The sequence below is a fragment of the Rhododendron vialii genome, chromosome 7a (genome assembly GCF_030253575.1).
Source record: "Rhododendron vialii isolate Sample 1 chromosome 7a, ASM3025357v1".
Taxonomy (NCBI): Eukaryota; Viridiplantae; Streptophyta; class Magnoliopsida; order Ericales; family Ericaceae; genus Rhododendron; species Rhododendron vialii.
The window spans coordinates 4,830,954-4,858,859 of NC_080563.1; the positions used below are offsets into that span (position 1 = coordinate 4,830,954).

The 27,906-nt window shown below is 38.2% G+C and overlaps 3 protein-coding genes across 3 annotated transcripts; 2 read left to right on the forward strand and 1 right to left on the reverse strand.

Annotated features, from left to right (window-relative positions):
• Positions 1-1,809: 1,809 nt before the first annotated feature.
• LOC131334161 (protein NRT1/ PTR FAMILY 7.3-like) lies at positions 1,810-6,284 on the reverse strand. Its single transcript, XM_058369052.1, has 6 exons — positions 6,139-6,284; positions 5,241-5,370; positions 4,867-5,084; positions 3,444-4,006; positions 2,884-3,180; positions 1,810-2,649 (listed from the first exon to the last, which is right to left on the reverse strand). The coding sequence occupies exons 1-6, from the start codon at positions 6,154-6,156 to the stop codon at positions 2,079-2,081; spliced, it is 1,797 nt and encodes a 598-aa protein (XP_058225035.1). The 5' UTR covers positions 6,157-6,284; the 3' UTR covers positions 1,810-2,078.
• Positions 6,285-6,746: 462 nt separating this feature from the next.
• Positions 6,747-20,574, forward strand: LOC131332554 (uncharacterized). The gene is made up of 8 exons (XM_058366863.1): positions 6,747-6,830; positions 8,679-8,711; positions 9,819-9,923; positions 15,941-15,982; positions 16,077-16,178; positions 17,409-17,434; positions 17,592-17,996; positions 19,369-20,574. The coding sequence occupies exons 1-8, from the start codon at positions 6,747-6,749 to the stop codon at positions 19,724-19,726; spliced, it is 1,155 nt and encodes a 384-aa protein (XP_058222846.1). The 3' UTR covers positions 19,727-20,574.
• Positions 20,575-21,804: 1,230 nt separating this feature from the next.
• Positions 21,805-26,569, forward strand: LOC131334166 (uncharacterized). Its single transcript, XM_058369060.1, has 4 exons — positions 21,805-21,918; positions 22,627-23,136; positions 24,212-24,610; positions 25,754-26,569. Exons 2-4 carry the CDS (start codon positions 22,637-22,639, stop codon positions 26,430-26,432), a joined length of 1,578 nt encoding a protein of 525 aa, XP_058225043.1. The 5' UTR covers positions 21,805-21,918; positions 22,627-22,636; the 3' UTR covers positions 26,433-26,569.
• The last annotated feature ends 1,337 nt before the right edge of the window (positions 26,570-27,906 follow it).

The window sequence follows — 27,906 nt, forward strand, 5'->3', positions numbered from 1 at the left end:
AACTTAATTGCATATTTATTTACCAATAAAAAAAGAAAGAGTTAAGAGTAATTTTTGAATGTAAAAAGTAAAAAAATAAAAAGTTAACACCTTCCGTTAGCTCCATCCGTTAAAAATTGACGGAATTGGACGGCAGGGGTTTAATTGCTAACGGAATGCTAAGTTTAGGTGTTTTTTTGTTAATAGTGAAAGTCCAGGTGTTTTTTTGCAAGTTGTCAGAAAGTTCAGGGGCTTTTTTGAAATTTTCCCCCTAATCAATGTATATATTGAATTTCATTTTCACCTTTTTTTGTTATCGAATTTCCTTTCGAGTAGACAAAACAGTACAGCAGACAAGTGGAGAAGAGAAATTATAGGCTTGGGAAGTGTAGGTGAGGGTTCGTAATGAGGTGCTTACGTGTGAGTATTTGTGAGCTGGAGAGGTGCGATTGGTCGATGATTAGTAGAAGGAAATGGGGAAAGAATCTTGAGGGGTGAGGGGAGGAGCAGAAGGTACAAAAGAGACAAAGGCAGCGTGTCTTTATTGTTTTCCGCGGGGTGTCTGGCTTTTCTTTCTCAGTTCGAGTGGGTGAGGTCACTTCTTCTCTCTGAAGAAGAATGTTCTCCTTCCTCAGATTCAGTGTTCATGCACTCTCTCCCAGAAAAATCCACCTCTTCATCGTTGGGAATGTCAGGGGTATTTATAGGACACCTGGGCCTAGGTCAAGCCCAAAACAGCGCTCCTATAAGACCCCAACACGTGTCCCCCCTATACCTCCAGGCCTTGGATAAACTCGCCTTCCCGTGGAAGCTCATCCGCAGGGGGGGCTCAAATTTCCGCGGCGGTACCTCCACCCCAAGCCACCAAACCACAAGAAATTCTCCAGTTCCCGCTAGAGCAAGGTTGCGACCCGCGGCGATTGCACGTTCTCCATGAGGTTCCTTCCGAACCCTGCCTCTTGGCTAGGAGGGGACCCCGGGAACTCTTCGACGTAACTTTCTTGTGATTACGAGGTCCCAGCAACTCGCGAGCTCTTAACAGTCTCCTGTTGCTAGAACTATTCCGGGGGTGCGTTGTACCATTCCGCGGGGCCGATGGGGGTCCCGCGGTAGCTTCTCTTCCCGCGGCGATCTTCCGCAGGGGCACCCTCATGTCTTATTTGCACACGTGCTCTTTTCTCATTGGGCGGTCAACTATTCTTCTCCGGGTGAAGATTTGACCAAGGGGTCCTCTTCCCGCGGGCCCCATTGCCTCGTGCCAGCTCGTAATTGGGAGGTCAAATAGTCTTCCTTGGTTGTGGGTTAGCAATTTTTGACCGCACCTACAGGAAGCAACGATGATTTTAGGCTTGGCATGGCAAGGGATTGGGAGCAAGCGTTGTTGCAAAACGGGGTTCATTCCCATTCCGAAAATTGGTTCTAAACTAATGTTTAGATACATATGTGACCCCACATGCCACATGTCGGAATCGACGATCGAGGAGAACATGAGCGCAAAGAATCAAGTCGGGTATCTCAGGGACACAAGTACATTGTTCTTAAAGAAAGTAAACAACAATTAATGAGATTGCACCTCAATTTTTTTTTATTCTCTCATGTAATTAGCTATATCTGAACGACTTTCATTTTTTTGCACAATTGTTTTGGTTGAGCTCTACAACATGAACGGTTTGGATCAAATTTTGAGCTTGGGATGAATCATGTTGTGGAGGCACAACATGGTATAATAGTGTCTCCACGTCTTGCGATTGTATTGACATTGAAGATTTTGCTTAAATCTAAGATTAGATACAAACAGACGGCCTGAAAAGAGTTCATCCGATGGGCCAGTTTATAAGACAGATTTCTTATACAAATCGGATATTCAACATTGGTTTTATTGATAGTGATACCAGAAGCTCCATGTACAAACACATAGGCTAATATTGCCCTTTCTTTAGTTTACAACAACTCCATGCTCAACGTAGAGGCATGAACACAGCATCAATTCTCTAGTTTCATCGCAAGGTTTCATTGCTAAGTACTCTCTCTCTCCCTTCCCCATTTATTTTTTTTTAACACTCATTCACAATCAAAAGCATATGTATGAGCCCCAATAGCTACACCCTGAATTCTCCATTGTTGTCTTCACTATTGATACCTTCAAACTTGATATACTTGTACCATCTTGCGCATATAACATAGACCACAAGATCAGCTGTTGTCAAGGCTGCCAAGAGGAAGTAGAAATTGTCCAAATGGCCTCTGTTAAGGTTGCCCGGGATCCAACCGGGCATCTCATCTGTAGTTGAGATCTTCATCACTACGCTCACCAGCAAACTACTCACATAGTTCCCCAGTGAAATTGAAGTCATGCATAGTGCACTCCCGAAGCTCTTCAATCCATCCGGCGCCTGCGCATTGAAGAACTCCAGCTGCCCGACGTACATGAAAACCTCGGATGCTCCAATGAGTACGTATTGTGGGACTTGCCAGAAAATGCTCAAGGAACTCGAACCATCACAGTTGGTGCAAGTCTTTTGCGGGTGTTTTAGCCTGAAATGCTCCACTGTCCCTGCTGCAACCATAGCCAATATCGCTATGATTAGACCGATCCCCATTCTTTGAAGCTCGGTGAGGCCTCTAGGGCTCGACTTTCGTAGTCTGGTAACCAGAGGGTCCAGAACTCGCCTGTAACAAGGGTGGAGCCAAAACATCTGTTTAGTAGGAGCAAAATTTTACCAAATCAATCTACCTTGATCAACAGCTTTAAACTAAATCAAATCCAATTGTCCTATCATTCTAAAACTATATCTTAATTGAATTTTTTCATTCCTCAAAGGAAGCAAGTTTAAAGTTCCACCCATAGTCCTTATTAACGTGATGTACTCTTCCTTGTCTAGTCAACGAAATCCTCGAACTTGCCTGTAAACGAAGATGAAAGCCGCAACGCTGAGGATGTCGAAGCTGGACATGCTCGCCGGAGGAATGTGGAAGCTCGAAATTTTAGTTTTCATTGCTGCACCTTGCTCCACAAAGAGAGAGGCCATTTGGGTGAAGACTACTGAATACAGAATTGTGCAGAGCCAAATTGGTAGGAGTCTAAGTACGCATTTCACTTCTTCAACTTGTGTCACTGGGCAAATCCTCCAAGGATTGTGACATTCCTTGGCTTGCATAGTGCACTCCTTTGATGTGATAATTGCTGCTCTATCCAAGAATCTGTACATATATAGTGAAGTTCAAGATTAGTATCTATATTGTATGATTCGGGTCCTCCATGTCCCAATTCTTTCTATATAGTCCCCGAGATAAGATATATGTACTTAAGTGATACGATTGGAACACAGGGACCATTGCCAATGTTGCCACAGAGTATTTAGTCTAATTTCCTTTTTCAAATTTCCAAGTGTAGATTACTTCCACAAGTCTTGGGATCACTATATAGAAATCAATAATCTTTGTTGATATAATGCTGAACTTACTTGAATCCATGGGTGTGGAGAATTTTTCTGCCCCCATTGTTTGAACATTCCTTTCCACTCACTTCAAATAGATCCTCTCCACTTTGTGGCACCTCAACCTTCCATTTCCTTGCTGCAGCCACCACCACTTGACAGAATCTAGAGAGAGGATTCCCCCTAGGAGTGAAATGCCTGTACCTAGGGGTCCCCACAAGAAACAAGACCAGAGCCAAGGTGGCAGACCCAGCAGATGCCCAAAAGCCCAGGGCCCACATGCCTTTGTCTTCAAAATAGACCAGAATGGTGTTTGAAAATAGGGAGCCAAGGTTCAAGGCCAAGTAGAAGTAGCTGAAGAAGGCCACCTTGTAGTGCCCTTCCTTGGAGTCCTCTTCATCAAATTGATCTGCTCCAAATGTTGCAATGTTGGGTTGGTACCCTCCATTTCCAAGGGCAATTAGGTAAATTGATAGGTAGAACAGTCCGAGTTGGGCGCTCGAGTGGGACCCACATGGAGTTTGTTCATTCCCACAACCAGCAGGTTTGACTAAGAAAATATAGGATGAAAGTGATAGTGATACCAAACCCTGCCATCAAACATATGCCCATGTGAATACAAAATGACTCAAACATGTAATTCATTACAATACAGAGATGTAAGTAATGTGAAAATCCGCATCGGATCCTATCTCATTCTTCCCTAGTTACCTGTCTTGGACTCCCTTCCTCTCACACGATCAAAGGACCGGAGAGGATCAGGGGCGGACCCACCATAGGGCCCGTGGGATCACATGCCCCCACGCCCTTTAAAAAAAAAAATTTGTGGTTATATATATATATATATATTATTTATGTTGAATGCATGTAAGTAGTTGTCTGTTGGTGCAGTGGTAAAGTGTTCTCCTTCTAACAAGAGGTGGTGGGTTCGTGGTCTCCCCCATGCTCTCCTGCAAGGCACTAGAAAATAGTAGTGAGTATCTTGTTTTTTATATTATTCGTGGGTTCGAGTTTACCCCCACGTTACATTTGTATACTTTTTGTCCCAAAAACTGTAATAGCAAAGTTAGTAATAGAAAAATAGACGATGAACATATGATAATGTTATTTTAATGCATTTAGTCAAGGTACACAAATTTGCCCAAGTAGCTAATTATTAAAATTATATACTTAAAAATTGTTAATTTATCATGAATGCTAAAATTATTTTGAAGTAAATATGCTTAATTGTAACTCATATATTACGGTTACAAAAAAAATTGGTGCCCCCACTATGTCAAATTCATGGGTCCGCCACCGGAGAGGGTCCAAGATAAAATAATGGGAATCAAAGAAATGATTAACTGGCTAGATCTACACGAATCTGAAACAACTACTTTTCCAACCGAATATCTGTCTAACGAAGAGAAGCGGAACACGATGAAAAAATTGATTTTGCGATAAAACTTACAACGACAAAGATGGCCTGAAAAATGGCACAAGTTTTGTATCGTCCCCAGTACGAGTCACTAAGGAAAGCACCAAGGAGGGAGAAGATGTAGACAGTGCCAGTCCATTTGCTAACACTATTTGCAGCCTCAGCATTGTCTTGGCCAATCACTCTTGTAAGAAACAGCACCAAGTTGACACCAACCCCAAAGAATGCCAGTGTAGCAAGCCCTTGGTTAACTGATTCATCATTCATTCAATCAAAGAAACAGAGTTATTGCCTATGGATAGAGAGCGGACTCAAGAAAACCTCTAAATTATGTGAGACAGTTAGCTTAATTACTTTAACCGCTGATTCGATAGTTAGTCATATATGCGTAATCAACATGGACTTACCTAGTATTAGAATTCCAGCAAACCATGTTCCAGTTCTCCGTCGGATTGCAGGGCGACCATGTCGATCAACGGTCCCATCAAGTGTGCTAGTCTCTTCTTCCTTGATGTTTTTCTTCATGTCAATGATCGCCTGGAAGAAATTGAATATATTTAGATTCTTGATATGTTCTATAAACAAAATTCAAGTTACATGGTGCCGATATTACCAAAATTAATGAAGTTCCTGGAAAAAAATTCCACAAATTTCTGCAATCTTCAAAAGTTCATAAGAGCTGCAATATGGTGACAATTATGATGCACTAATCAAACACTCAACGCCACTTGTGGATATTTACCTGATCGAACATCAGTAGTTACATGATCAAACATACGGAATATGTATGTTAGTGAATTTGTGAATATGTTCATGCCCCTACCATGTCTAATCAGTGTAAATATTGGCACGTGTTACCAACTCACCGAACCAAACATCAAACATGGCCCGGAATGGCCCTCATAGAGTCACAGGCAACCTCAGTCTCCAATTAAGGTGATAATCCAAATATTTCGAGAATTAAAATACCTTTTAAACCGATTTTAAAACAATTATTAAAATGGTCCCATGCATGCTTGCATCATTAGTCTTAAACCATCTAATGATGAGGACGGATAAAACATTAATCCTAATACGGAGTTCACTTGGACCGTGCATCACTGCATGCATGGTTTTCTATTCACAATTCAGCAGCTACTATATTCAGTTTTGAGAAAGAAAAAAAAATCAAATTGTATCAATGATTCATGAGCCTATAATTGGAAGAAATACAAAACGAATGAAAGATGACCATCTTTGTATCTACGTGCCTAACGAGAGAGAGAGAGAGAGAGAGAGAGAGAGAGAGAGAGAGAGTCAACTAACCAGCTTTAAGCAAGCCATTGGTGCTGTCTCACACACACACTCAAAAAAAAAAGGATCACAATGCAAGACAAATGGAGAGACAAGGAGAGAGGAGGAGAAATATTTTGAGCTATGCGCGCAAGAGAAGTGATAAAGAGAGGTGGAGAAGAAGTGATATATATAGAGAGAGAAAGGTGTGGGATGATAAAATGAATAGCTAGATGATAAAACTTTTGTTGAAAGACGTGGCCTAGTCCACTACCTACTTGAGAAGAAATAGAAAAGTTCAAATTTTTCAGAGAATAAAAAGGTAAGAGGGTTAACCAGCATGTAGTGATCATCATTTCCCTAACTAACGAAGCTGGATAAGAAGGGCTTAGAAAGACCAAATAACGCAAGGTATCACAATCGGATATCAACATGTGTTATGTCAAGACGGACTTGAGTCATAACACATACGACGCTAGGATCTGGCCGTCGACGGCTACAAAAATGAATATGGTAAAAAGAAAACAAAAAACGGTGACAAAGAAATGAGTTGGAAGCAACACATGATTTTTTATTTTTTATTTTTTTTTGGGGGGGGGGGGGGGGAAAGAGCAAAACAAAAGAAGCTAATTAAGCGTGAAATGGTTGGATACATAGAAGTTCATGAACAAAAGATACATGTCCCTTTCACAGATAACATGGGATTGGCTGTACTCGACAATGATGTTTGTTGTCATTGTTGACATTAAAAAAATGTAGTTTACACATGGGCGGAGCTACATGTTGTCGAGTGAGGTCACTTAACCCCATCGACTTCCACATTAGCCCATTAATCTAAACAAAATTTCGCTATATTTGGAATTTGACCCCACAAATCTAATGAAAATTGCCGAACAAAAAAAAAATTTCTAATGAAAATTGATTAGTGCCAAGTATGAATACACATTTGCTAACTTCTGCACTTAGACGTCCAAAAATATCGAGATATTTGTTGCATATTAACGCTTCCCAAAAGGCCGTCAACAACTAATCATTTTCTGGCAATAACAATATTCAAATAGTATTAATTAGCAAATTCGAATAACATCAAGTACGTTTCTAACCCCACTACCCCAGATTCCTAACTCCGCCACTGACTTTACATTTTGCATCTTAATCCTTTTGGGGCATGATCTTAATGATCTGTGGTCGGCTTCTCTCTCTCCCTCCCTCCCTCTAAATATATATAGAAATACGTATACATATACGAAGTATATAAAATTATAAATACATGTAATCTTTGCACTTATCGTCATACAAATGTGCGACTTTTCCTTTCTGGGAGGACTTTTGGCCGTGGAACCCATAAGGCCGTAATATCCCACTTATCTCAGCCTCTTGTGGCCCAAAAAACGGTTCACGTAACGTAGTTTTCGTTGTCGTCATTAATTAAAAAATACAATAAAGGGTGCTCAAAAGCTAATATTTTTAGGGTGGGAATAAACAAATTAGTTTATTAAAGGAAAAGAACCAGCTGCATGCCTCCAACAAAAATAAATTAATAAAGATAAAGCTCATGGGATCGAAGTGGAAGTTTGAATGGAAACAATTAACCACAAAAAGAGGGTCAATTTCTAGAATTGCACTCCAACCAAAAAAGCTAATTAAAATCCAAGTTTGTAAGATGGTCGGTTTTTTTTTTTCGGAAAAAAAAATTTTATTGATAGAATTCGATAAGGATACATCAAATACGAGTTAAACCTTTTGAGACTTAGCACAAGGCTAATTATATAACCAAGAATTAACAAGAAACCAAAACATGGAACGTACCCAAAACTCAGCATTCCATTGGTTTGTTTGTGACATCGGTCTACAATTAATCTAGTTCATATCATAGTGTATAAAGCCACGCACATAAGGTGAAGAGGTGCTGGTTTACACAATTACGTGGGTATACATAGATAACCGCATTTGTAGGAACACATACGATACATTTGTTGTCAGTACGGCGGCTAGCTATACATTATCGATCTTAAATAAAGTTCAACCCCGAAAGCTAGCATCAAAGTTAGGGTTTCCTCGTGTTTACGTACTTCCCATCACTTTCGGACACCAATTATGTGGGACTTCGCTTCAAAGCACTATAAGCAAAACAACATTGCAACTTTTTAGAGTTGTTGAAAGGTATATTTGGCTTCGATATATCAGAAATAAATTACATGGTTATGCATGAATAATCTATAAATCATAGGACTCATGAAAACAAAACAAATTACTGCACTATATTTGTCAACTTGTTAATTTCTACTAAAATTTTCCGAGGAAATTAATGGGTGTCTGAGTCTGAGGCCCCCAGAAAGGGGAAAGGGATTGAACAGAATCATATAACCCAACTAGGGGAGGTTTTTCTCTTCTTCTTGTTCGCGGGTACTACTGGTGGAGTAATCACCTAATTAATCCTTGAAAATTATTGGTACCAATATACACACAAAATTTGTACAACTGTGACTATGAGACCCTTATCCAATTTATACAACTTGCTCTGGGATAGGACTTGTCTGAAGTGGTGATCATGATTATCTTGGGATTTTCAGGATGAGTTTTCTGATTTGGTACTTTGGGCCACTGTAATTTTGGGTTCTTTCAATCTTTATTGATTGTATTTTTTTTTTTCCTCGCAGGCCTCTTATGGTACCCCAATTTATGTGGTTCATATTTAGTCTTGTCTCGATATACTCTTTGTCGAGTTTCTAATAAAATTTTGTTGCTTATAAAAAAACAAAAAACAAAGAGGCCCTTATCCAACTACAATTGTTATTTAGTCATCAGTGGAAGTACTAAAAACATAAAATGGTAAAATGAAATATCAGAAAATAAGGGTTCATTAATTTCATGAGAAAAAGTTCTTTCCGGATCAACTGGACAAGGGGGCTGTCCGGACAGCCCCCGTGTGGGCCCCCTTCGCGCGCTTTTTTGGAAAATTCAAACCGTGCATTTTGTAGGATCCGCAAAATAATATATCTACACAAAAAAATCAATTTGTCCGAACATCAATAGGTATGTCAAAAGTTGAGTTTATACATGAAAAAATGGTCGACCGTGATCTGTCAACTGTTTTTAAAGTTAAACTGTTCATGGTCGTCCATTTTTCCGTGTAAAAACTCAACTTTTGATGTACCTATCGATGTCTGAACAAGCTAATTTTTTGCATAAATACATTATTTTGTGGGCCCTACAAGATGCACGATTTGGATTTTCCCAAAAAAACGCGTTAAGGGGGCCCACACAGGGCTGTCCGGACAGCCCCCTAGTCCGGTTGATCCGGACGGAACTTATTCTCTCTAATTTCATAGGTGATTGTGTTTCGGTGAATCCCATATCGTAGGATATTCTAGAACGTAATTTTGTTTCGGTTGAAATATCGATTGGTACCGGCCAATACTGCACCAGGTACCTGTTGATCCAAGATGGTAGGATATAACAATTTTTTAGATAAATATACATATAATGGTAGATATTTTGTTGTGGAAAAACAACACTAATGGCATAAATAGTACCAGCTTGTATTTTACCAGCTCCGGTACATACCATTGCAAAAAAAAAAACTTGTACTCTGGCCGGTACGGTATTCATTACATTGCTTCCCCGATATAATTCAGTGCGCATTTTGAAGAATGAGTTTTTGAAGAATGAATTAATTGAGATCAATCTAAATCTAAAAAATCTTTCTATAGGCCCGGTGGAAGAGTAGTGATCAAGGTGATATGATCGTGCTGATTAGATTGCTTAGTGAGTTGTTTGGAACAGTTCGTCATAATCTTGAGTACTTGCTATATTACGTATGTAGTAATTTAGACCAAGAAAAATTGCCATGAAATTCTGAGTTTTCCGCCAACATTGTGGATTAGAATTTGACGTTTGAAGTTAATTACTTTGTGCCCGTCAAGTTTTCCTCCCATAAGCGTGCTTATCGTGTAGTTTTCCTCGGGGACGGAGACAGAAATTTTGGTTAGTGGGGTCAAAAATTAGATTCATATGCAATATATTTTTTCTAGTCACAAGTCCAAAAATAACTAAATTAAAAGGTTAATTATAAGATCGATATGCACTAATAATTCATTTTTGCCTCATAATTGGCCCCAAAAGACTTATTATATTTAAAAAATAATACATGATAGTCTCATTTCTAGCACTATCAACTCTCGAAAAGAAGAGAACGTTTGGAATTTCTATGCACTTAAAACAAGTTCGGATAATTTAGAGATTTTTTGTGGGGTTAAAATAGCTAAATTATATCTATTCCTATGAAAATTTGAGGTCAAATTAATAAAAATGGAGTAAAAATTATACCTATACCAAGGGAACTTTGGCAGCAAGTGGGGTTGGCCGCCCTTTCTTGTACCCATGTGCCTCCGCCCCTGGTTTTCCTCCCATAAGCGTCCTCAGTTGTGCTAGGTCTGGTTAAACCCATCCGTCGAGGAATGAGAGAGAGAGAGAGAGAGAGAGAGAGAGAGAGAGAGAGAGAGAGAGATTACACAAAAACATAATAAGCATAGTGTATTGTCTAACACAAAGTCATCGTTGTTCAAAGAAAAGATGAATTTCTAATTTATATTGGTGCGAGTAATGGATAAAAAACTAAACTTATTTTTTTAATTTTCTTATATGTGATTTTATATAAAACTGATTGAAAGTTACTCAATTGTGACAACCCCAACAAAAAAAATTCAGATCAGCCACTAGTGTTCGCTACATCTTTCTAATTGTGGCTAAATCTATTATGCAGGGTGATTTTGAATTAAAAAGTAGAATTGGCTTCTTTTTTATGACTTTATTTAAAAAAAAAGTTAGCATTTGTTAGTTTTGCGTTAAACTTTTATGACTATTGATTCGTCTCGACGAGAAAAATCAGAAAAGTAAAAAATTATAATCGAAACCCATAATTTTTTAAATAAAGACAAAAATAAGTCAAAAACTTTTTTATTTCTTTTTATTATCTTTTTGAAAAAAATTATGAGTTTCGATACTTTTTCGATTACTCCCAACGAGATGAGTCAATAAGTCACTAAAGTTTGACGCAAAACTAATAAATGCGAAAAAAATTAAATAAACACGAAAAAAAATTGACTTTTTAATCAAAAACTAGCCGTCGAAGTACTATTATTTGTCCACCTCCATTTGTCCTGGCTTGCCTCATGTTCCACGAGGTCTTCTGGAAGTTGTCGGAGAGCATAGATGAATTCACGAGGATTGAAGAGGTTTTAGGAGTGGCGGTGGAGAGAGAGAGAGAGAGAGAGAGAGAGTTGAGGGATGTAGAAGAGAGAAAGTGGAGTGAGTTGAGTAGAGTGAGCCAAGTGTCTCATCCTCGTCCATTTTTATCTACCCACCATATATATTGAAGTTAATTAATTTCTCTTCTTCCGTGGATGTATTCAATTGCTGAACCATTTTAATTCCTTGTATTCTGTATGATTTGTGCATGTGTGATTTATAGGCAAACTTAGGGCACAAAATTAGTCGATCACCGTATATTCTCAACCCAGCGAGGATATATATGTAAAAGAAAATCGTCAAAATAAATACACAAAGACGAATTATTTGAAAAAAAAAAAAAGAAAAGAAATTAAAGTGCAACTATCTCATGTTATGTGCCCTAAAAGAGCAATTAAAAGATGAAGTAGCTTTACGAAGGAAGGATATCGCAATCTGAAAAGGAAATCTGATGCAGAAAGGCTAGCTGGTGCTAATCCAGACATATAAGTCACTAATTAAAGTTAGGTTGGACGTAGTTTTCATGACCTAGAATCAATGACTTTGTGATGTGATCAGAAGAATCAAAGAAAACTCCAAATTGGTAGGTTAGACTTTGAGTCCAACTTTCACCACTTTAAATATATTATTGCATGTTTTTCCCAAGTGAAAGGGAACTTGAAAAGCAACGGCACGTATTCAATTCTCCCACGTCTCAGCTTTAATTTCCACTTGCTTATCATAAGACAAAGACAAAGACTACTACAAAGACTAATAAACAAAAAGAAAGGATCATTAGTCTTTCTACTTTTAATGATGTCATCAATTTAAGCCCTAAACTTTCCTGGTGGGGATGGATGCTGCCGAGCTCCTCCTGCCGAGCGGGTGCCGAGTGGCCGATTTGGTCATTCATCTCGGCAATCGATGTCTCGGATCTAAATCGAGCAATAGACGATTCAGATCCGTATGAGCTCAGATTAAATTCAAGTCGTCTGTGCCAAGATGAACGACCAAATGCCGCTCGGCACCCGCATGGCAGGAAGGTGCTTGGCAGCAACTTTCATTTTGTAGGTGAAAATGCTACAATACATACGCAGTATATATGTACCATACAGAATCGATTTTAATTCATAACATTGTGAATGAAATTCGATCGTAAGATATCCATAATGTTTTTATTAAAGATTAATGTTTATTGAACGAAGATGGACAGGCTACATTTAAATATAAGCAGAGGTGCAACCGTGCAAGGTTCAAATTGACAAAACTAAAACGATGAGTGCGAAAGTAAAATCTTACTGAAACGATAAGGACCCAAGAAAAATATGTACGTGCAACACTATATATATTTAAAATAAGCAGAACCAATTATCTTTTCATGGGCCATGCATGAGAGGGGTGGGTGCTTATCATCAGCTGGCAGCCACCATACATGCACTCAACGTCTGCAATTTTCCCTGTCAAAAACAGTCTTTTTTCTCTTTTTCTTTTCATGGTATATATACATAGATAAATTTTGATTTTTCCTTAAGTGGGATTAGAAAAACTGTACCTTATGATTAGTGTTGGACTAATTTATCATCGTTAATATTCAAGATTTGGTCGGGTGCATACGTAGATGCCGTAGACCTTTGGAACACTTGAAGAACCTGGACCACGGTTGAGTCCTATTCTAAAGACGAATATATGCTTTGTTTGGAACATGTGAGAAGGAGGAAAAGAAAGAGAAAGTTTAAAATTATCTCTTCCTTTATTTGGTTTGAGAGGAAAAACGAGAGAAAATGGCTTTAAAGAGTTCCAAGGATAGTAAAAATTTCCCTTCCTTTTCTCCCATTTTCCTTGTTAATTATTTTTCTTTCTCTTCGCTCACTTTCCACAAAGTCCAAACAGAGCAAAAGCCTTCATAATATTATTATGGGCAAATTTTCGTAGTCATCCCTGTAGTTTTACGGTTGTCTCACTTTCGTCCATCTAGTTTCAAAGTGCTCTAATTTCGTCCCTGTAGTTTGTTTTACGTTTCAAATTGGTAAAATCGTTAACACCGTTAACGAAACTAACGGAAAAAAAAATTAAGTGTTCCAATTTTCAATCCGTTTGAACCGGTGCGAAGATCTTATTTTTTTGATCATTTTATCCTAAATGATCGTAATGAATTTTTGGCTCTAAGGCCTTTCAACGAACACACGAAGACTCCTTATTTAGTTTCAGGGCTCTCTTAGGGTGCTCATTGAAAGGCCTTAGAGCCAAAAATCCATTATAACCATTTTAAGATAAAATGATCAGAAAAATAAGATATTTGCCGGTTCAAACGGATTGAAAATTGGAGCACTTATTTTTTTTTTCTGTTAGTTTCGTTAACGGTGTTAACGATTTTACCAATTTGGAACGTAAAACAAACTACAGGGACGAAATTGGAGCACTTTGAAACTAGAGGGACGAAAGTGAGACAACCGTAAAACTACAGAGATGACTACGAAAATTTGCCCTATTATTATTACTATCAAGGAAAATGCTTCGTAAGCAGTGGCAAATCCAGAATTTATGATAGGATTAAGAAATTAATTCTAGTAACTATATTAACCAAAAAGTATATACATAGAATCTCATCTATCATGGTATGAACATGAAAACAAGGGCGGAGGCATGGAGCTAGGCACTTTGATTTTGATCACTAGAACATTTGATAGTTTGCAGTCAATTGCTATTTTGACCCATAAAAATTTGTAAATTGCCCCAATTTGCTTCAAATGAATAGACACCACATACATTTTTGTTCCTTTCAAGAATTGATAGTATTAGAAAGAGAGAAATGAGGCAAAATTTAGTCATTGTTTCCAAAATATAACTGGTCCCTTTGGGACCACTTATAAAGCAAACTTAGACTTTTTAGTGTATATAGATATAACTAACATCTGAATATAGTTATTGCTTAAATTAGTAAATAGAAAAAAAAATATCTTGCACATCAATCTTATTTGACCCCGCTAACCAAAAATTATGGCTTTGTCCCTGCATGAGAATATGGTCAATTTTGCAATTCTCCTTCATCGAGAGGATCAAAGACAAAACACGATACTGATACTAACTTACTACATATTGGTCGAGATATTATACATAGTATCTATCTAAAAATTAGTTGAGGCCGCCGGTAAAGCCATGCACACACATTGAGTGAAAGGTGAGTGAAAGGTGGGAAAGTTTGATGGCGCAATAAAATGCATGTGGATTCCAACAAATTAAATAGCCAAGCATTCCTTCAAAAAAGTTGCAAATCACAAATTAACGGACAATAGAAAAAGCATCCAAATTTCTTTCTCATTTGTTGGGATTCGTCCCCTTCATATATTAGCATTCAAAAAACATGTTTGTTAAAGTGTCATAAAGGACCAAAACAAGTGTCAGTGTCCATAACCAACTACGAATTTTTTTTTCTAATTTCCCAGACTTTTTGCCTCACTTTTTTAGGAGTAGCACGCCTAGCACCTTTGAGTTATTTTTGTTAATTAAGGTGATAGCAACGCCACGATCGATCGGAAGCATATATAGGCTCCTCAGTCCCACTAAACCAAAGTTGTGGCCTAAATAATCCTTTTGTGATTTCTTGAGTAAATATTAAGTACTTCGGGTGTGTTCCACTAACTAAAATAAGTACTTATTTTTGAATTAAAGATAATGTATTGTGAGAAAATGACATGTCTCGTAAAATAAAAAATAAGTATTTAAAAAATAAAAACATTAATAGAACGAGGCCATCCCAAAATAAAGCAACAGTTACCTTGTGAGCAAAATTATCGTTTCGGTTGATGATGGCGTCGAGGAGGAGGAGGAGGGGATAGAAATGTAGATATCTTTTTTCCTTTACGTTGCATACTATATGAACGCTAACCAATTTCAGTTTTCTAGTATGAGTATTTTTAGTACACTTGATCTTTGCCCTGAAGGATCGTCTGAGCAAACCAAACCAAACCGAGTCTTATGTCTCAATTACTTGGAACATAGATCAGAAAAAAAGGATCATCTGAGCGTTTAGTAAATGCGTGATAGGGAGCATTTTCTTTCTTTCCGGAGATCTGAACACTCATTCTTAGTGAACTCACTAGTTAGCTGGACTCTTGGTAGACAATAGAACATCACAACAAAAAGCTGACTAATTTTTCGAATGGCATCAATGTCTATTTCATGCTAGCCATGACAATATCGGCAGTGCCGGCCCAAGAGGCCTGGGCCTTAGGCATCTCAAGAATCCCATATTTTAGGGGCACTCCAATATTTTTACTACTTGAATTTGAGTAGGGCTCTTTTTAAGTCCAATAGAATAAAAAAAATGTCCAATTGGAGGTAATGAGTTAGCCCAACCCACCGTCTCATAAGCCCAAATGCCCAATTTAATTAATACTTTTACTTCTAGAAATGTAACACGAGTAATATTCAAGTAATACTCATGTGTTCTTGAGATAATATGTATTTGTCTATATGGAGACTTTGTATTTTGTGTTCGTATGTAATAATTAGTATAACTTTATATTGGTTTGGCTTTCTCGTATTGTGATTGTTGTTGTAAAAATGTTAAGTATTAACTCTTTAAGGGCACACTTTTTTTTATCAGGCCTTGGGCACTAAAAATCCTTGGGCCGGCCTTGAATATCGGGTATATATTATCTTTGTTTCCTACACTATTTTGGGTTTATTTCTCTCAATTAGCTTAAGCTTTATTTTATATTCTGTGATATTTTCCACAACAGGTGTTTTATGCTTATGCACCGTCATTTTCTACCATCGTATTATGTACTGATTTACTAGTTAGCTATATCTCTAATTGTGTACAGGGGGCCACTGGTTCATGGGTTAGCTTATGAATCCCAAAGTTGTCAGTTAGAGTCCAAGGACTGCCACTTTAATCTGGCGATCGATCCCTTCCACAGCCCAATTAATGGAGTCCTAAAAACTGAGCATATTTTTGTCTGTCTTGATATAGTCGATACATGTTCAATATCAATCCCCTAATAGGAATTGTTATCTAAGCCATGAATAATGGTGATGTATTTCGATGCAGCCCATTCTGTCATGCATACAGTTATTTCCTGCGGGGAAGTGCTTTAGTGTCTCCGGTCATTTTGGAGACACCGTAAATTTTGGTATAACAAAACCATTTGCATCATAACCAAAATCATTAAATGGCATTACATGTTATGCCATTCTGTGGATCAGAGGCATTAACCTTTTTTATTATTATTAGGGAATGACTTCGGTGTCCCCAGTCATTTTGGGAACACCGTAACTTTTGGCATAACAAAATCATTATGAGTATAACCAAAATCTATTACAAGCATAACAGAACCATAGCAAAGCATAACCAAAACCATAGCAAGGCATAACTTATTTGTTATGCCTTGGTTGGGTTTAGTTACGCCTTGGTTGGTTTTTTGGATATTATTTGGTTATGCTTTGGTTGGGTTTTGTTATACTTGTAATTGATTTTAGTTATGCTCCCAATGGTAAAATTATGCCAAAAGTTACGGTGTCCTCAAAATGACCGGGGACACCATAGCATCAACTTATTATTATATTAGGTCATAAGACTCATAACACTTTTTCAAAAATGGCATAACAAACCACTCGAAGGCATAACACTTCTTAAAAATGGCATAACATAACAAGTGTTATGCCATTATTAGAAAAATGGCATAACATAACCACTCGAAGGCATAACAAAAAACCTTTGCGAGGCATAACCGGTGTGCTATGGTGTCTCCTTTTGGAGGGTAGACACCGAAGTATTTCCCTTTCCTCCTATCTCTAGAGTCTCACTAGTCAATACTATACTTCCATTTTGTCACCCCCATAATTGGTTTGTCAAACGACTTCTTATTACAGCATGACTGAGTGGTTTAATGAGTTTTTTCCGTTGTGCTATTGTGTCTCCTTTTGGAGGGTAGACACCGAAGTATTTCCCTTTCCTGCTCTATAGAGTCTCACTAGTCAATACTATACTTCCATTTTGTCACCCCCATAATTGGTTTGTCAAACGACTTCTTATTACAGCATGACTGAGTGGTTTAATGAGTTTTTTTCAGTGTGCTATGGTGTCTCCTTTTGGAGGGTAGACATCAAAGTATTTCCCTTTCCTGCTATCTCTAGAGTCTCACTAGTCAATACTATACTTCCATTTTGTCACCCCCATAATTGTTTGTCAAGCGACTTCTTATTACAGCATGACTGAGTGGTTTAATGAGTTTTTTTTTTGGTTCTCATTGAAGGTCAGTGGATACAACTGATTCGGAGTATGATGATGACACTCATGATAACGAACCTGGCTGTGGTTCTTTGCTGAGGCATGCAAGGGAAGTTTATGCATCACCTAGTTTCGAGTACATGTTTGAAAATGAATACAAGAAGTCAAAAACGCTGGATGTTGACGTCAGCACGGAGGAGGATGATAGAAGGGGGTTTATCATTGAACACAAAATTCAAAAGATGGGCCATAAATTCAGAGAATACACTGTTACTGCAATGCCACTTGAAGGAATAAGAAATTGTAGTTGCAAGTTCTTCGATTTAGTTGGAATCTTGTGCTGCCACGGAATAAAAGTCCTTGGATGCTTGCGCATTGAGAAGATTCCCGATCATCTTCTAATGAAGTGGCAGACAAAAAATGGCAATCGGTAAGTTTTCAAATCCTGTAAAACATAAATTAGTGCATCTGTCAATGTACTTCAAGTAACATGTTTTAATTTCCCTGTTCCATCTTCAATTTCAATACTTTTCCGAGTACATTCAAAGTTTAGAGAGTCTTCTGCAATCGTACCCTACTATGTTTTTGTACTAGATTGTATCCTCTTATGTGTATTTGTGGCACCGGTACTGCTCAGGTTGGCAAGATATATACAGGTTACTAAATGAGGCTTCACAGTTTTCGACAGGAAACAGGTGCTGAAACCCTGTATCTGCGATCTTCTTTATATGTACTCATTTTCTCTGGTTTTCTCTATGTGGTTGACATTCTGTCCTGAATCTTGTTGATCAATGAAGCTGAGTTGTACAGTATGTTTCATAAACGTTTTTATTGGTTTCCCTAGCTATATGATTTCTTTCCGTTCTTTGACTCTGTTGAAATGCTTGTATCAGTTTCCCCTTTGTGTGTGAATAAAAATCAATCACAACTGTTTTTTACATCAAAATTCTGGTTTATTTTCCCTGTTCTTTGATTGGGCTCAATCCATGGATATCATCTCTGTTGACTGTTGGTGGCTCCATGACTTTGATGCCTAATTCCTCAACAGTTATGTATGCTTGTAAAACGTACAATGTAAACTATTTTTTTAACCAGTGCCAAGAAAAACTATTGTTTTAGTTTTGTCATGTTGACGTGTACCTTAAGGGCTAGAATAGCCAAATTTCGATTCGTAAATCTCATTGAATGGCTCAGACTCAAGGGTTCTTGAACTATTCAAAAAAGGAAATCATTTTTCGTTTCTCCTATTTCGTCATTGGATAGTATTCTTATTTATTTTTCAGCTGTATGCTCCACAAGACTTTTTTCATCATTTAGTATTGCTTTACTAGGTTCATTCCCGATTAATTAAGAGCAATTTAGCCGTAATTATTCTGAACAACTCTCCTTTATTTGCTTATTGTTGGTTCACGAGAAGCTATTGTTCGCAGTTGATGGTTTAGTGTTGCCAAAACAACAGCTATCTATTAAGGCTGGCATGATCTTAAAGACCAGATGGGATTGCTTTGAAATGTTTTGTATCTTATCATGGTACTACAAGTCTACAAGTGGAATATACTTAGCATTGTGCTACTAAAATACACTCACGTTGATGAATGGACATGGCCAACAGTGGACTCAGTAATTCTTAGACTCTGAATCAGAAATGGTTACCATCCATTTGCTAATATACCTTGTAATGTCACTTAATGCTTCTCTTCTGGCCAAAGGAATGGCTTTGACTTTTCATAACTGATGCTGGTCATGTCGAATCTATATCTACCATTATATTTCTATGATCTTGTTCTTTTCTGAACGTGTAGGTTGATGGGTGCCTGCAGCGTTAAGAAATCAGGTTCTAAGGACGACTTGGACATGCTTACTAAGAGTGTTTGTACCCCTCTATTGAGGCCTGCAGGAGTCATTTATCTGGGAAACTTCTTTCGTATTTCTCAAGAAACTTTTAAGAGATCAGAATATCTATCTGTTGAAACCGTTTGTGAGACTTTTGGTGATCGAGAGTTAATTTATGATGGTGAAGCAAGAAAGCGCAGTAACTCCAGATATCAGGTTGATGCCCCTCTGTTGAGGCATACAAGGGATATTTACACATCAAATGTCTTCTCCGTGTTTCAAGAAGTCGGAGCTTCTGCGTGTCAGGTTTATCCACGAGACGTTTAGTGATATGGGGCTACATTTTGTGTGTCAAGTAAGAAAGCCTAGGCACTCTAGATCCCATAGAGTTCAAGCAGAAGCAAATAGGGGGACTGTGTATTGTAGCTGCAACAGGTTTGGGAATACCGGGATTTTATGCTGCCATGCGCTTGCAGTCTTGGACTGCTTATTCATAGAGAAGGTCCCACCAAGATACATTTCGAAGGAGTTCATGAAAAATCCAGGGACCGGTCTGGTGGAAAAAGATATTCATGGAGAGAAATATCCCGAACTGGTACGTTTTGTACGTTGGGTAACTTTGCATTACGGTGTTTGATAATCTTAATCAAAGAGGCTGTCCTCAGCAATGATTGAATCATGATCGCACTCTTATGAATTGGAATGGCAAGGAATTAGAGGCAAAACGTGGCCAATCGGTCTTCATCTCCATCACAGTTTCGTACATCTTGGGTAGAAACTTCATTGAGATTGTTTTTGGTTGGTAACTTCTGAGATCGGAAAGAAAGATATTGCATTCACGAACTCATACCTTGTAGTGATGATCTAGTAAAACAGGTGACTGATGAACTCAGAAAATTTGAAGTTACGCTGTTTTTGTTTATTTCTTTTCTGAGATACGAAGTGGGTGAATCGTATCTTCGTTCAACCGAGAACTTGTAGTATTCTGTTTTCTTTTTGAACTGAGAACTAGTAGTATTACAGTCCGCTCTTTTGAAAGATTTCCAACGTCCATGCTGTCAGATTGTTCTAAAATCGGCATTTGTCTTGTTCATGGGGATTGCTGATGCAATTGTTATCTCAATGGGCTATTCAGAGTGTTTTTCCCCCTAGATAATTCAAGTGCTTGTAATTAAGGCAGTTGGAGTCCTCTAGGCAAATTTTTGTCTGTACCAGTGTTTCCGTGCATTGTCGGTCATTTTTTTCCCGATCTTCAATTCTCACATGAGTCTTTGTTTCATTACCGCGTTAACAACAAATGCAATTGGCAATGCATGGGAGCACTAGGAAACGCAAAGATGGGTACAAGATATCGGGAAGGGGTAGGGCAGTTGCTTGTTGCATACTAACAATTTTGGAGCTGAAAATTGTATACTCCCTCCATACCAAAAAGATTTATCCTGCGGAACTTAGAACTTAAAAAGCAAATTTTCGTCAAGAAAAATTCCCAGTCTTTCGAATAAGTGAGAACCCGTTTGACAACTAGTTCTCCTATTAACTAGCATCAAAAAGTTTGTTTTTTTCCAACAAACATGCATTATTTTTGAATTTTCATTTTGCGGATTGGATATTCTTGTTGGGAAGGAGGTAGTATGATTTTTGTTTCTATTCAAATTGCCGTAGAACCATAGCTGTAGGAGAAATACTCATGTTTGGGTTGCAAATCGGTGTCCATCGATGGGTTAGGGGGAGGTGCCTCAAGACCAACAGAAGTGATAGTAAGTAGTAACAGAGCTTCCTCAAGCCATAGAAACTACCGTCCCACCAAAGTAGACCAAAATCGGACTTCATAGGACAATCAAGTACGAGAGGGCATCGTTAGCACTACTCGAACTGATGATTTCCCAGCCGCCCAAACCCTGTGGGAGTAAGCCATGAGCCACTAGGCTACCAGAAGTCATTGACCTCGTTCTAGAATCACCGGAATCGTGAATTGCATATGCACCCATACTCCATGGGCTTCTTCTGTCGTCTTGGGTCTTGGTTCATTCAACATGTAGGCTCCGTTTGTTTGAGCATAAAATATTTTCCTTTTACTTATTTTTTGCTGTTTGGTTGTGTCAAAAGACAAGGAAAATATTTTTCCACACTAAACATTTTACTTCATATGGTTGAAAATGTTTTTAGCTTGAAAAGGTTGTAAGTTATTTTTCGTGTGTAAAAACTATTCACCAAACACCGAAAAATAAAAACAAAACTTTTGTTTTTCTCAAAATTATTTTACATGGAAAAAATCTTCGGTCAAAAATATTTTACTTCGATTGAAAGAAGTGGAAAAGCCCAATATATACAGACCCAGGCCCAAGTCCACAGATGACTCTCATATTCCCGCTCTGCTCAACCCACTTTTCCCGCCCACCTCTCTCCTATAACTAAACCCTTAGCTTGAAATTCTCTCTCTCTCTCTCTCTCTCTCTCTCTCTCTCTCCAACCAAGTCCAGTTACGGTTCGCCAAAGGAAGATTATTCCTGGTTGCACTGGTACGGCGTTTTTAGATTTGCTTTTTCTCCGTATATATATCTGCGTTGTTCCTCAGTCTATTCTCTTCGTTTGTGATTGACGTTAATGTATATGCCGACGTAAAAATCGAAACAACAAGGAGAACGAAATGTGGTTTCTTTTCTTAGGCGTCTTTTTCCCCCCACTCCATTTTATTAGCAATTAGATGAAGGGTATTAATCAACTTGATATATATGTCGGATTTTGCGATATTGAGCACAATTTTGTACAGAAATAGCCCATCTTTATTACTTTAGTTGTACTAGAAAGTGGATTTATTCTAATGATAGCATAGAGACTTCAAAATAGCAGCAACCTTATGAGTACAGTTTTCGAATATGGAAGAACTAGGTTTTGGAACCGACGTTTTATCTCTTAGGCCTTCGTAGACACCTTGCTGTCATTTTTTCCTTATATTAAAGCAAAAAAAATTGGTTGACAGCTTGATCATATCATTTTACAGTTTTCATGAAAGAGTTGAATGCTCCAATTCTTGCTCTTGCAAACGCTTCATGAATGCTTTTCAGAACAAAAGTCTTTTGCTTTGCTACCCAATTGGCCAGTTTAATGAAATCATTAGTGCCTGGTTTAATACGCTTAGTTTGATGAAAGAATTAGTAATTCTTTGGAATTTAGTATTTTCGGTCATGAGGAGCTAATATCTTGTCCTTTTTTTTCCGTGATTGAAGTTCTACTGCAATGGAGACAAAGAGTTCTTATACTAATGCTGTTGCTTTGGAAAGAATTTTCTGCACTATGAAGGAAGTCCTGGTGGTTGTGAATGTCGTAGTTGCTGAGAAATGCCTTTATTGGCTCCTATTGGTGATTGGGTCCCTGTCTTATGATTTGTTGCCAGAAGTGAAGCACAATGATGAGAGGTTTCCGATTGTTAACAGAGTGAGAGAGCCTGATGTTCAAAATGATGATGCTGGTAAAAGTGAAGGTCATGATGTTCATGAGAAATGTGATTCTGATGATCATGATGTCGACGACATGTCCATAGGTGGCGGGAGCGATGATGGTGACGGGGATCCCGATGATGATAATGATGACGATGATGGGACAAATGATGAAAGGGGAAGTAGCGATGGAGATGAGGATGGTGATGATGGGAACTCGGAAGATGACTATGATGAAGAAGATGATGGAGAAGAATACGAAGATGAGGAGGAGGAGGAGGAGGAGGGCGAGATAGAAATGTAACATGTCTTTTTCCTTTATGTCTTGCACACTGTTCTAACACTAACCACTTTCAGATTTCTCAAACGATTACTTTGTAGTACAAATGATCTATGCATTAGAGGATCATCTGAGCCTTTTGCTTTTGCATGATACTATGATAGGGAACATTTCTTTCTCTTCATTTGTTTTTCCGGAGATTTGGCCGCTCATTCTATAGTGTACTTCACTAGTTAGCTGCACTCTTAGTAGACTGCTGAACATCACAATAAAAGCATGGCTAATTTTTCTTTTCAGAAATGGAAAAGAAATAGCATAATTGTCTATTTCATGCTGGGCCATGGCAATTTTGATTTTCCTACACTGTTCTGTGTATTTTTTTTGCTCAGTTTATTTATGCCTTATTTCTGTGATATTACGCACAACTAGTGTTTTATGTTTATCCCATTGTCTGCAAAACCGAGTTTATTCCATGACCATATATACACACCATCACTTTGTGTTATGTACTTATATATTAGTTAGCCATATCTTAAATTGTGTACAGCAGCTCCCTGGCCCACGGGTTAGCTTATGAATCTCGAGGTTGTGCCACTTTGTGCAATCTACCCCTTCTATATCCCACTTGATGGAGTACTAAAACTGTGTGTATCTCTATCTCTCTTGATATAGTGATACACGTGCATTGCGAATCCCCTAAAAGAAATTATGAACGGAGCTATGAATAACGGTTATGCATGATCTGGCTAAATTATTATTTGAATTTTTGCTTGTCAAGCAGGTGGTAATACCGGGAAGTGGGAACTGGGAAGTCATCAAATAATGGAAGGCAGTCTGATGTTAGCTTATAGATAGGGGTGGTTATTTGGTGTCAACATTGCCATTCAGCCCATTCTTTCATATTGCATGCATCTCTCTCTCTCTCTCTCTCTCTCTCTCTCTGATGTACTTCATTTTATCACCCCCATCATTGGTTTGTCAAATGACTTCCTATTACTGCATTTTTATTAAACATTGGTTTCTTATCAAGTTATCATTGTTTTCTTATTGCTGCATGACTAAGTGCTTTAATGAGTTTCCTTTTTCTCATTGAAGGTCAGTGGATACAACAGAATCAGAATACGATGATGACACAGATGACGAACCTGGCTATGGTTCTTTGCTGAGGCATGCAAGGGAAGTTTATGCATCAACTAATTTCTTCATATTTGAAAATGAATACAAGAAGTCAAAAACTCTAGATGTTGACGTGAGCAATGAGGACCATGATGAAAGAGGGTTAATCTTTGAATACACACTTCAGAAGACTGGGCACAAGTTTAGAGAACACACTGTTACTGCACTGCCACTTGATGGAATAATAAATTGTAGTTGCAAGTACTTCGATTTAGTCGGAATCTTATGCTGTCACGCGATAACAGTTCTTGGATGCTTGCGCATTGAGAAGATTCCCAATCCTCATATATTAAAGTGGCAGACGAAAAAAGGCAATCAGTAAGTGTTTTTTATCTTGTAAAACATAAATTTGTCAATTTATCAATGTACTTGTGGTTACATGTTTTTCCTGTTCCATCTTCCTTTTATATATTATTTATTCCTCATATGTTCATAGTTTACAGCTGCAGCTGCAATCCATGCGTGAACAAAAATCAATCACAACTGGTTTCTCCTCGCAGCAGTTATTCTGTTTACCTGTTCTTTAATTGGGCTCAATGCATTAATATCATATCAATTAAGTGGTGTTGTAAAATCTGTTGGTGGTTCCAGGACTTTGAAGTCTAATACCTTAACAGCTATGTATGCTTGTATACCATTGTATGATGGTCTTGTTGACAGTTGCCTTAAGAGCATTTGTTAACAAATCATAACAGTTTCAAAAAAAAAAAAAGTAGCCAAATTAGTAAATCTTATTGAATGGCTAAGACTCAAGGGTTCTTGAACTATTCAAAATGAAATCTTTTCTTTTTCTCCTATTTCGTCATTGATAGGTTTCTATGTATTCTTTAACTTTATGATCTAGTATGCTTTACTAGGTTTATTCTGGATTAATTAAAAACATCTCCCTTATTTGTTATTTGTTGCTTCACAAGTAGCTACTGTTGACAGTTGATTGCTTAGTGTTGCAGAAACAACTTCTTCTTCTTTTTCCCACCGATAGATGTCTACTCTACTCCTAAGGGGATGGGGAAGGGGTACCGCTAAGCGGCATACGGGTGGGGCAAGCCCAAAGGGCATCAACCACCATACCAAGCACTCGCGCTCCTAGTGAAAATCAAACCCTTACCTGAGTCACCTTCCATCTGGTAAGAGGTGAGGAAGTGCCATTGCGCTTCAAGCCTGTTGGCAACAACTATTAGGTCTGGCATGATTTGAAAGGCCAGATGGACTTACCTTGAAATGTTTTGTATCTTATCATGATACTAAAAGACACGCATTTACCTTGGTGAATGGATGTGGCCGGTACTGTTTTAAGTAATTGTTAGACTCTGAATCAGAAGAGGTTATTATCTGTTTATGCATTCTCTGTTGACCAAAGAAACGGCTTTGGATTTCTGTTACTATTTCTAGTCATTAGTGTTGTCCATTCTTTATCTACCATTAGATTTCTATTGATCCTTTTCATTTCTGAATGTGTAGGTTGATGGGTGCTGGAAGCATTAAGAAATCGGGTTCTAAGGACGAGTTGGACATGTATACTAAGCGTGTTAGTATCCCTCCATTGAGGCACGCAGGGGACGTTTATCTGGCAAACATCTTTCCTATGTCTCAAGAAACTTTTAAGAGATCAGAATATCTATCTGTTGAAACCGTCCGTGACACTATTAGTGATGGAGAGCTAATTTATGATGGTGAGGCAAGAAAGCACAAGCAGTCCAGATGCCATGTTGATGCCCCTCTGTTGAGGTTTACAAGGGATATCTACACATCGAATGTCTTTTCCATGTTTCGCGAAGAATACAAGAAGTCGGAGCACCTATTTGTTATGTTTATCCACCAGACTTTTGATGATATGGGGCTGTGTTTTGTGTGTGAAGTAAGAAAGCCTAGGCACTCTAGATCTCATATAGTTCTTGCAGAAGCAAATAAGGGGTTGGTGAAGTGTAGCTGCAAGGGGTTTGAGAATACTGGGATTTTATGCTGCCATGCACTTGCAGTCCTGGACTGCTTATTCATAGAGAGGGTTCCACCAAGATACCTTTTGGAGGAGTTCATGAAAAATCCAGGGATCGGTCTGGTGGAAAAAGATATTCATGGAGAGAAATATCCCGAATTGGAACGTTTCTTCCGTTGGTTAACTTTGCGTTACGGTGTCTAATAGTTTTGGCCAAAAAGGCTGTCCTCGGGATGATTGAATCATTGATCACACTAGGAATTAGAGGCAAAACGGGGTCAATCCGTCTTCATCTCAATCGCAGCTTCGCACATCTTGGGTAGAAACTTCATTGAGATTTTTTGTTTGGAAAGTAAGATATTACGTTCATGGAGTCATACTTCGTAGTGATCTACGTGTAATTCAGGTAACTCAGAAAGTTTGAAGTTTTGCTGTTTTTGTTTGTTTCTTAGTCCAACTGAGACTTAGTTGGTATTGCAATCTGCACTTTCGCAAGATTTCTAACGTCTGTACAGTCAGATTGTTCTAAAATCGGTGTTTTTTTTGTGTTCATGGCGATTGTCCGATACAATTGTTATCTCATTGAGCTATCCAGACATTTTTTTTCCCCTAGATGAATGCATGTGCTCGTAAGTCGTAAATGAGGCAGCTGGAGATCTAATCCTCGAGACCCATTTTTGTGTGTACCAGTGTTTCCGTGTGTTGTCGGTCCTTTTTTTTTGCCAGTCTTTGATTGATTACCACATAAACGGCAAAAACAGTTGGCAATGCATGGAAACACTGGTACACACGAAAATGGGCAGAAATTTGCAGTCCGAATTCTCAATCACTACATTTTTTGAAGATCATAGGAAACGAAGCTCTTAAAAATCAATCTCCACGTGACTCAAAATGGTACTCCTATTAGAACATGGCAACAAACTTTCCCCTTAATATCCATTTTCTAAGGCTGGTTTTTTTTTTTTTTTTTTTGCCTTAGTGACTTTAATATTTGGGAATTTCTGATATCCCATGTGATATCCGCTCGTTTCATTTTTCTTCTTAATTGTTTTCTCTTCTCCTTTCTTCTCTTTCCTTCCACAAGTTCCAAAAAGAGCTAGACAAGAAATTTTTCGGTGTCAGGAGGGTGTATTCCACATGGTACATGCTTGACACATTCGAGCCGTCCAACACACTTTTGGACAGCTCTAATTGAAACTCTCTCTCTTCTCACCCCAACACTTTCTTTTTCCTTTTCTCTCTCCAAATCTGAGCTATCCAAAAAATGCAATTAACAGCTCGGATGCACCGAGCGGGCACCACGTGGCACCCCCCTGGCACTGAAATTTTTTTCCGAGCTAGAGAGAGGGAGCGCATCTGTTTCTCTTGCGTAATTGCGTGGTTTTCTGTCGGATTATTATGCCCACGGGACTTGGACTTCTGTAAGCCCAAACATAATTTTTTATCACGAAAATGACAGTCCAAAAAGTATTTTGATAATTAATATTCGCCAAGAACATGCTGAGAACATTTTTTGATGCTGAAAATATCATTGACAGGTATTAATTATCAAAACACTTGCTGGGCCCTCATATTTCCCTTCTTTTTTTTTTCTTTTTCCCATACACTTATCTTAGGGCTAGACTTTAGTGGGCTGTAGATTAGGCCCACGGGACATGGAGAGACAAACAGAGCATCT

Excerpts from the sequence above, each read along its gene's own strand:
- LOC131334161 (XM_058369052.1), bottom strand. Across the intron at positions 5,085-5,240 it reads TGCTGGAATTCTAATACTAG|TTAACCAAGGGCTTGCTACA; the intron begins GTAAGTCCATGT and ends ATGATGAATCAG. Across the intron at positions 4,007-4,866 it reads TTCAGGCCATCTTTGTCGTT|GGTTTGGTATCACTATCACT; the intron begins GTAAGTTTTATC and ends GTTTGATGGCAG.
- LOC131332554 (XM_058366863.1), top strand. The coding sequence starts at position 6,747 with ATGGTTGGATACATAGAAGTTCATGAACAAAAGATACATGTCCCTTTC. Across the intron at positions 9,924-15,940 it reads TTGAGTACTTGCTATATTAC|GCCTTGGGCACTAAAAATCC; the intron begins GTATGTAGTAAT and ends TTTTTTTATCAG. Across the intron at positions 15,983-16,076 it reads GGGCCGGCCTTGAATATCGG|GTGTTTTATGCTTATGCACC; the intron begins GTATATATTATC and ends TTTCCACAACAG.
- LOC131334166 (XM_058369060.1), top strand. The coding sequence starts at position 22,637 with ATGGAGACAAAGAGTTCTTATACTAATGCTGTTGCTTTGGAAAGAATT. Across the intron at positions 23,137-24,211 it reads GAGGAGGGCGAGATAGAAAT|GTCAGTGGATACAACAGAAT; the intron begins GTAACATGTCTT and ends TTCTCATTGAAG. Across the intron at positions 24,611-25,753 it reads CAGACGAAAAAAGGCAATCA|GTTGATGGGTGCTGGAAGCA; the intron begins GTAAGTGTTTTT and ends CTGAATGTGTAG.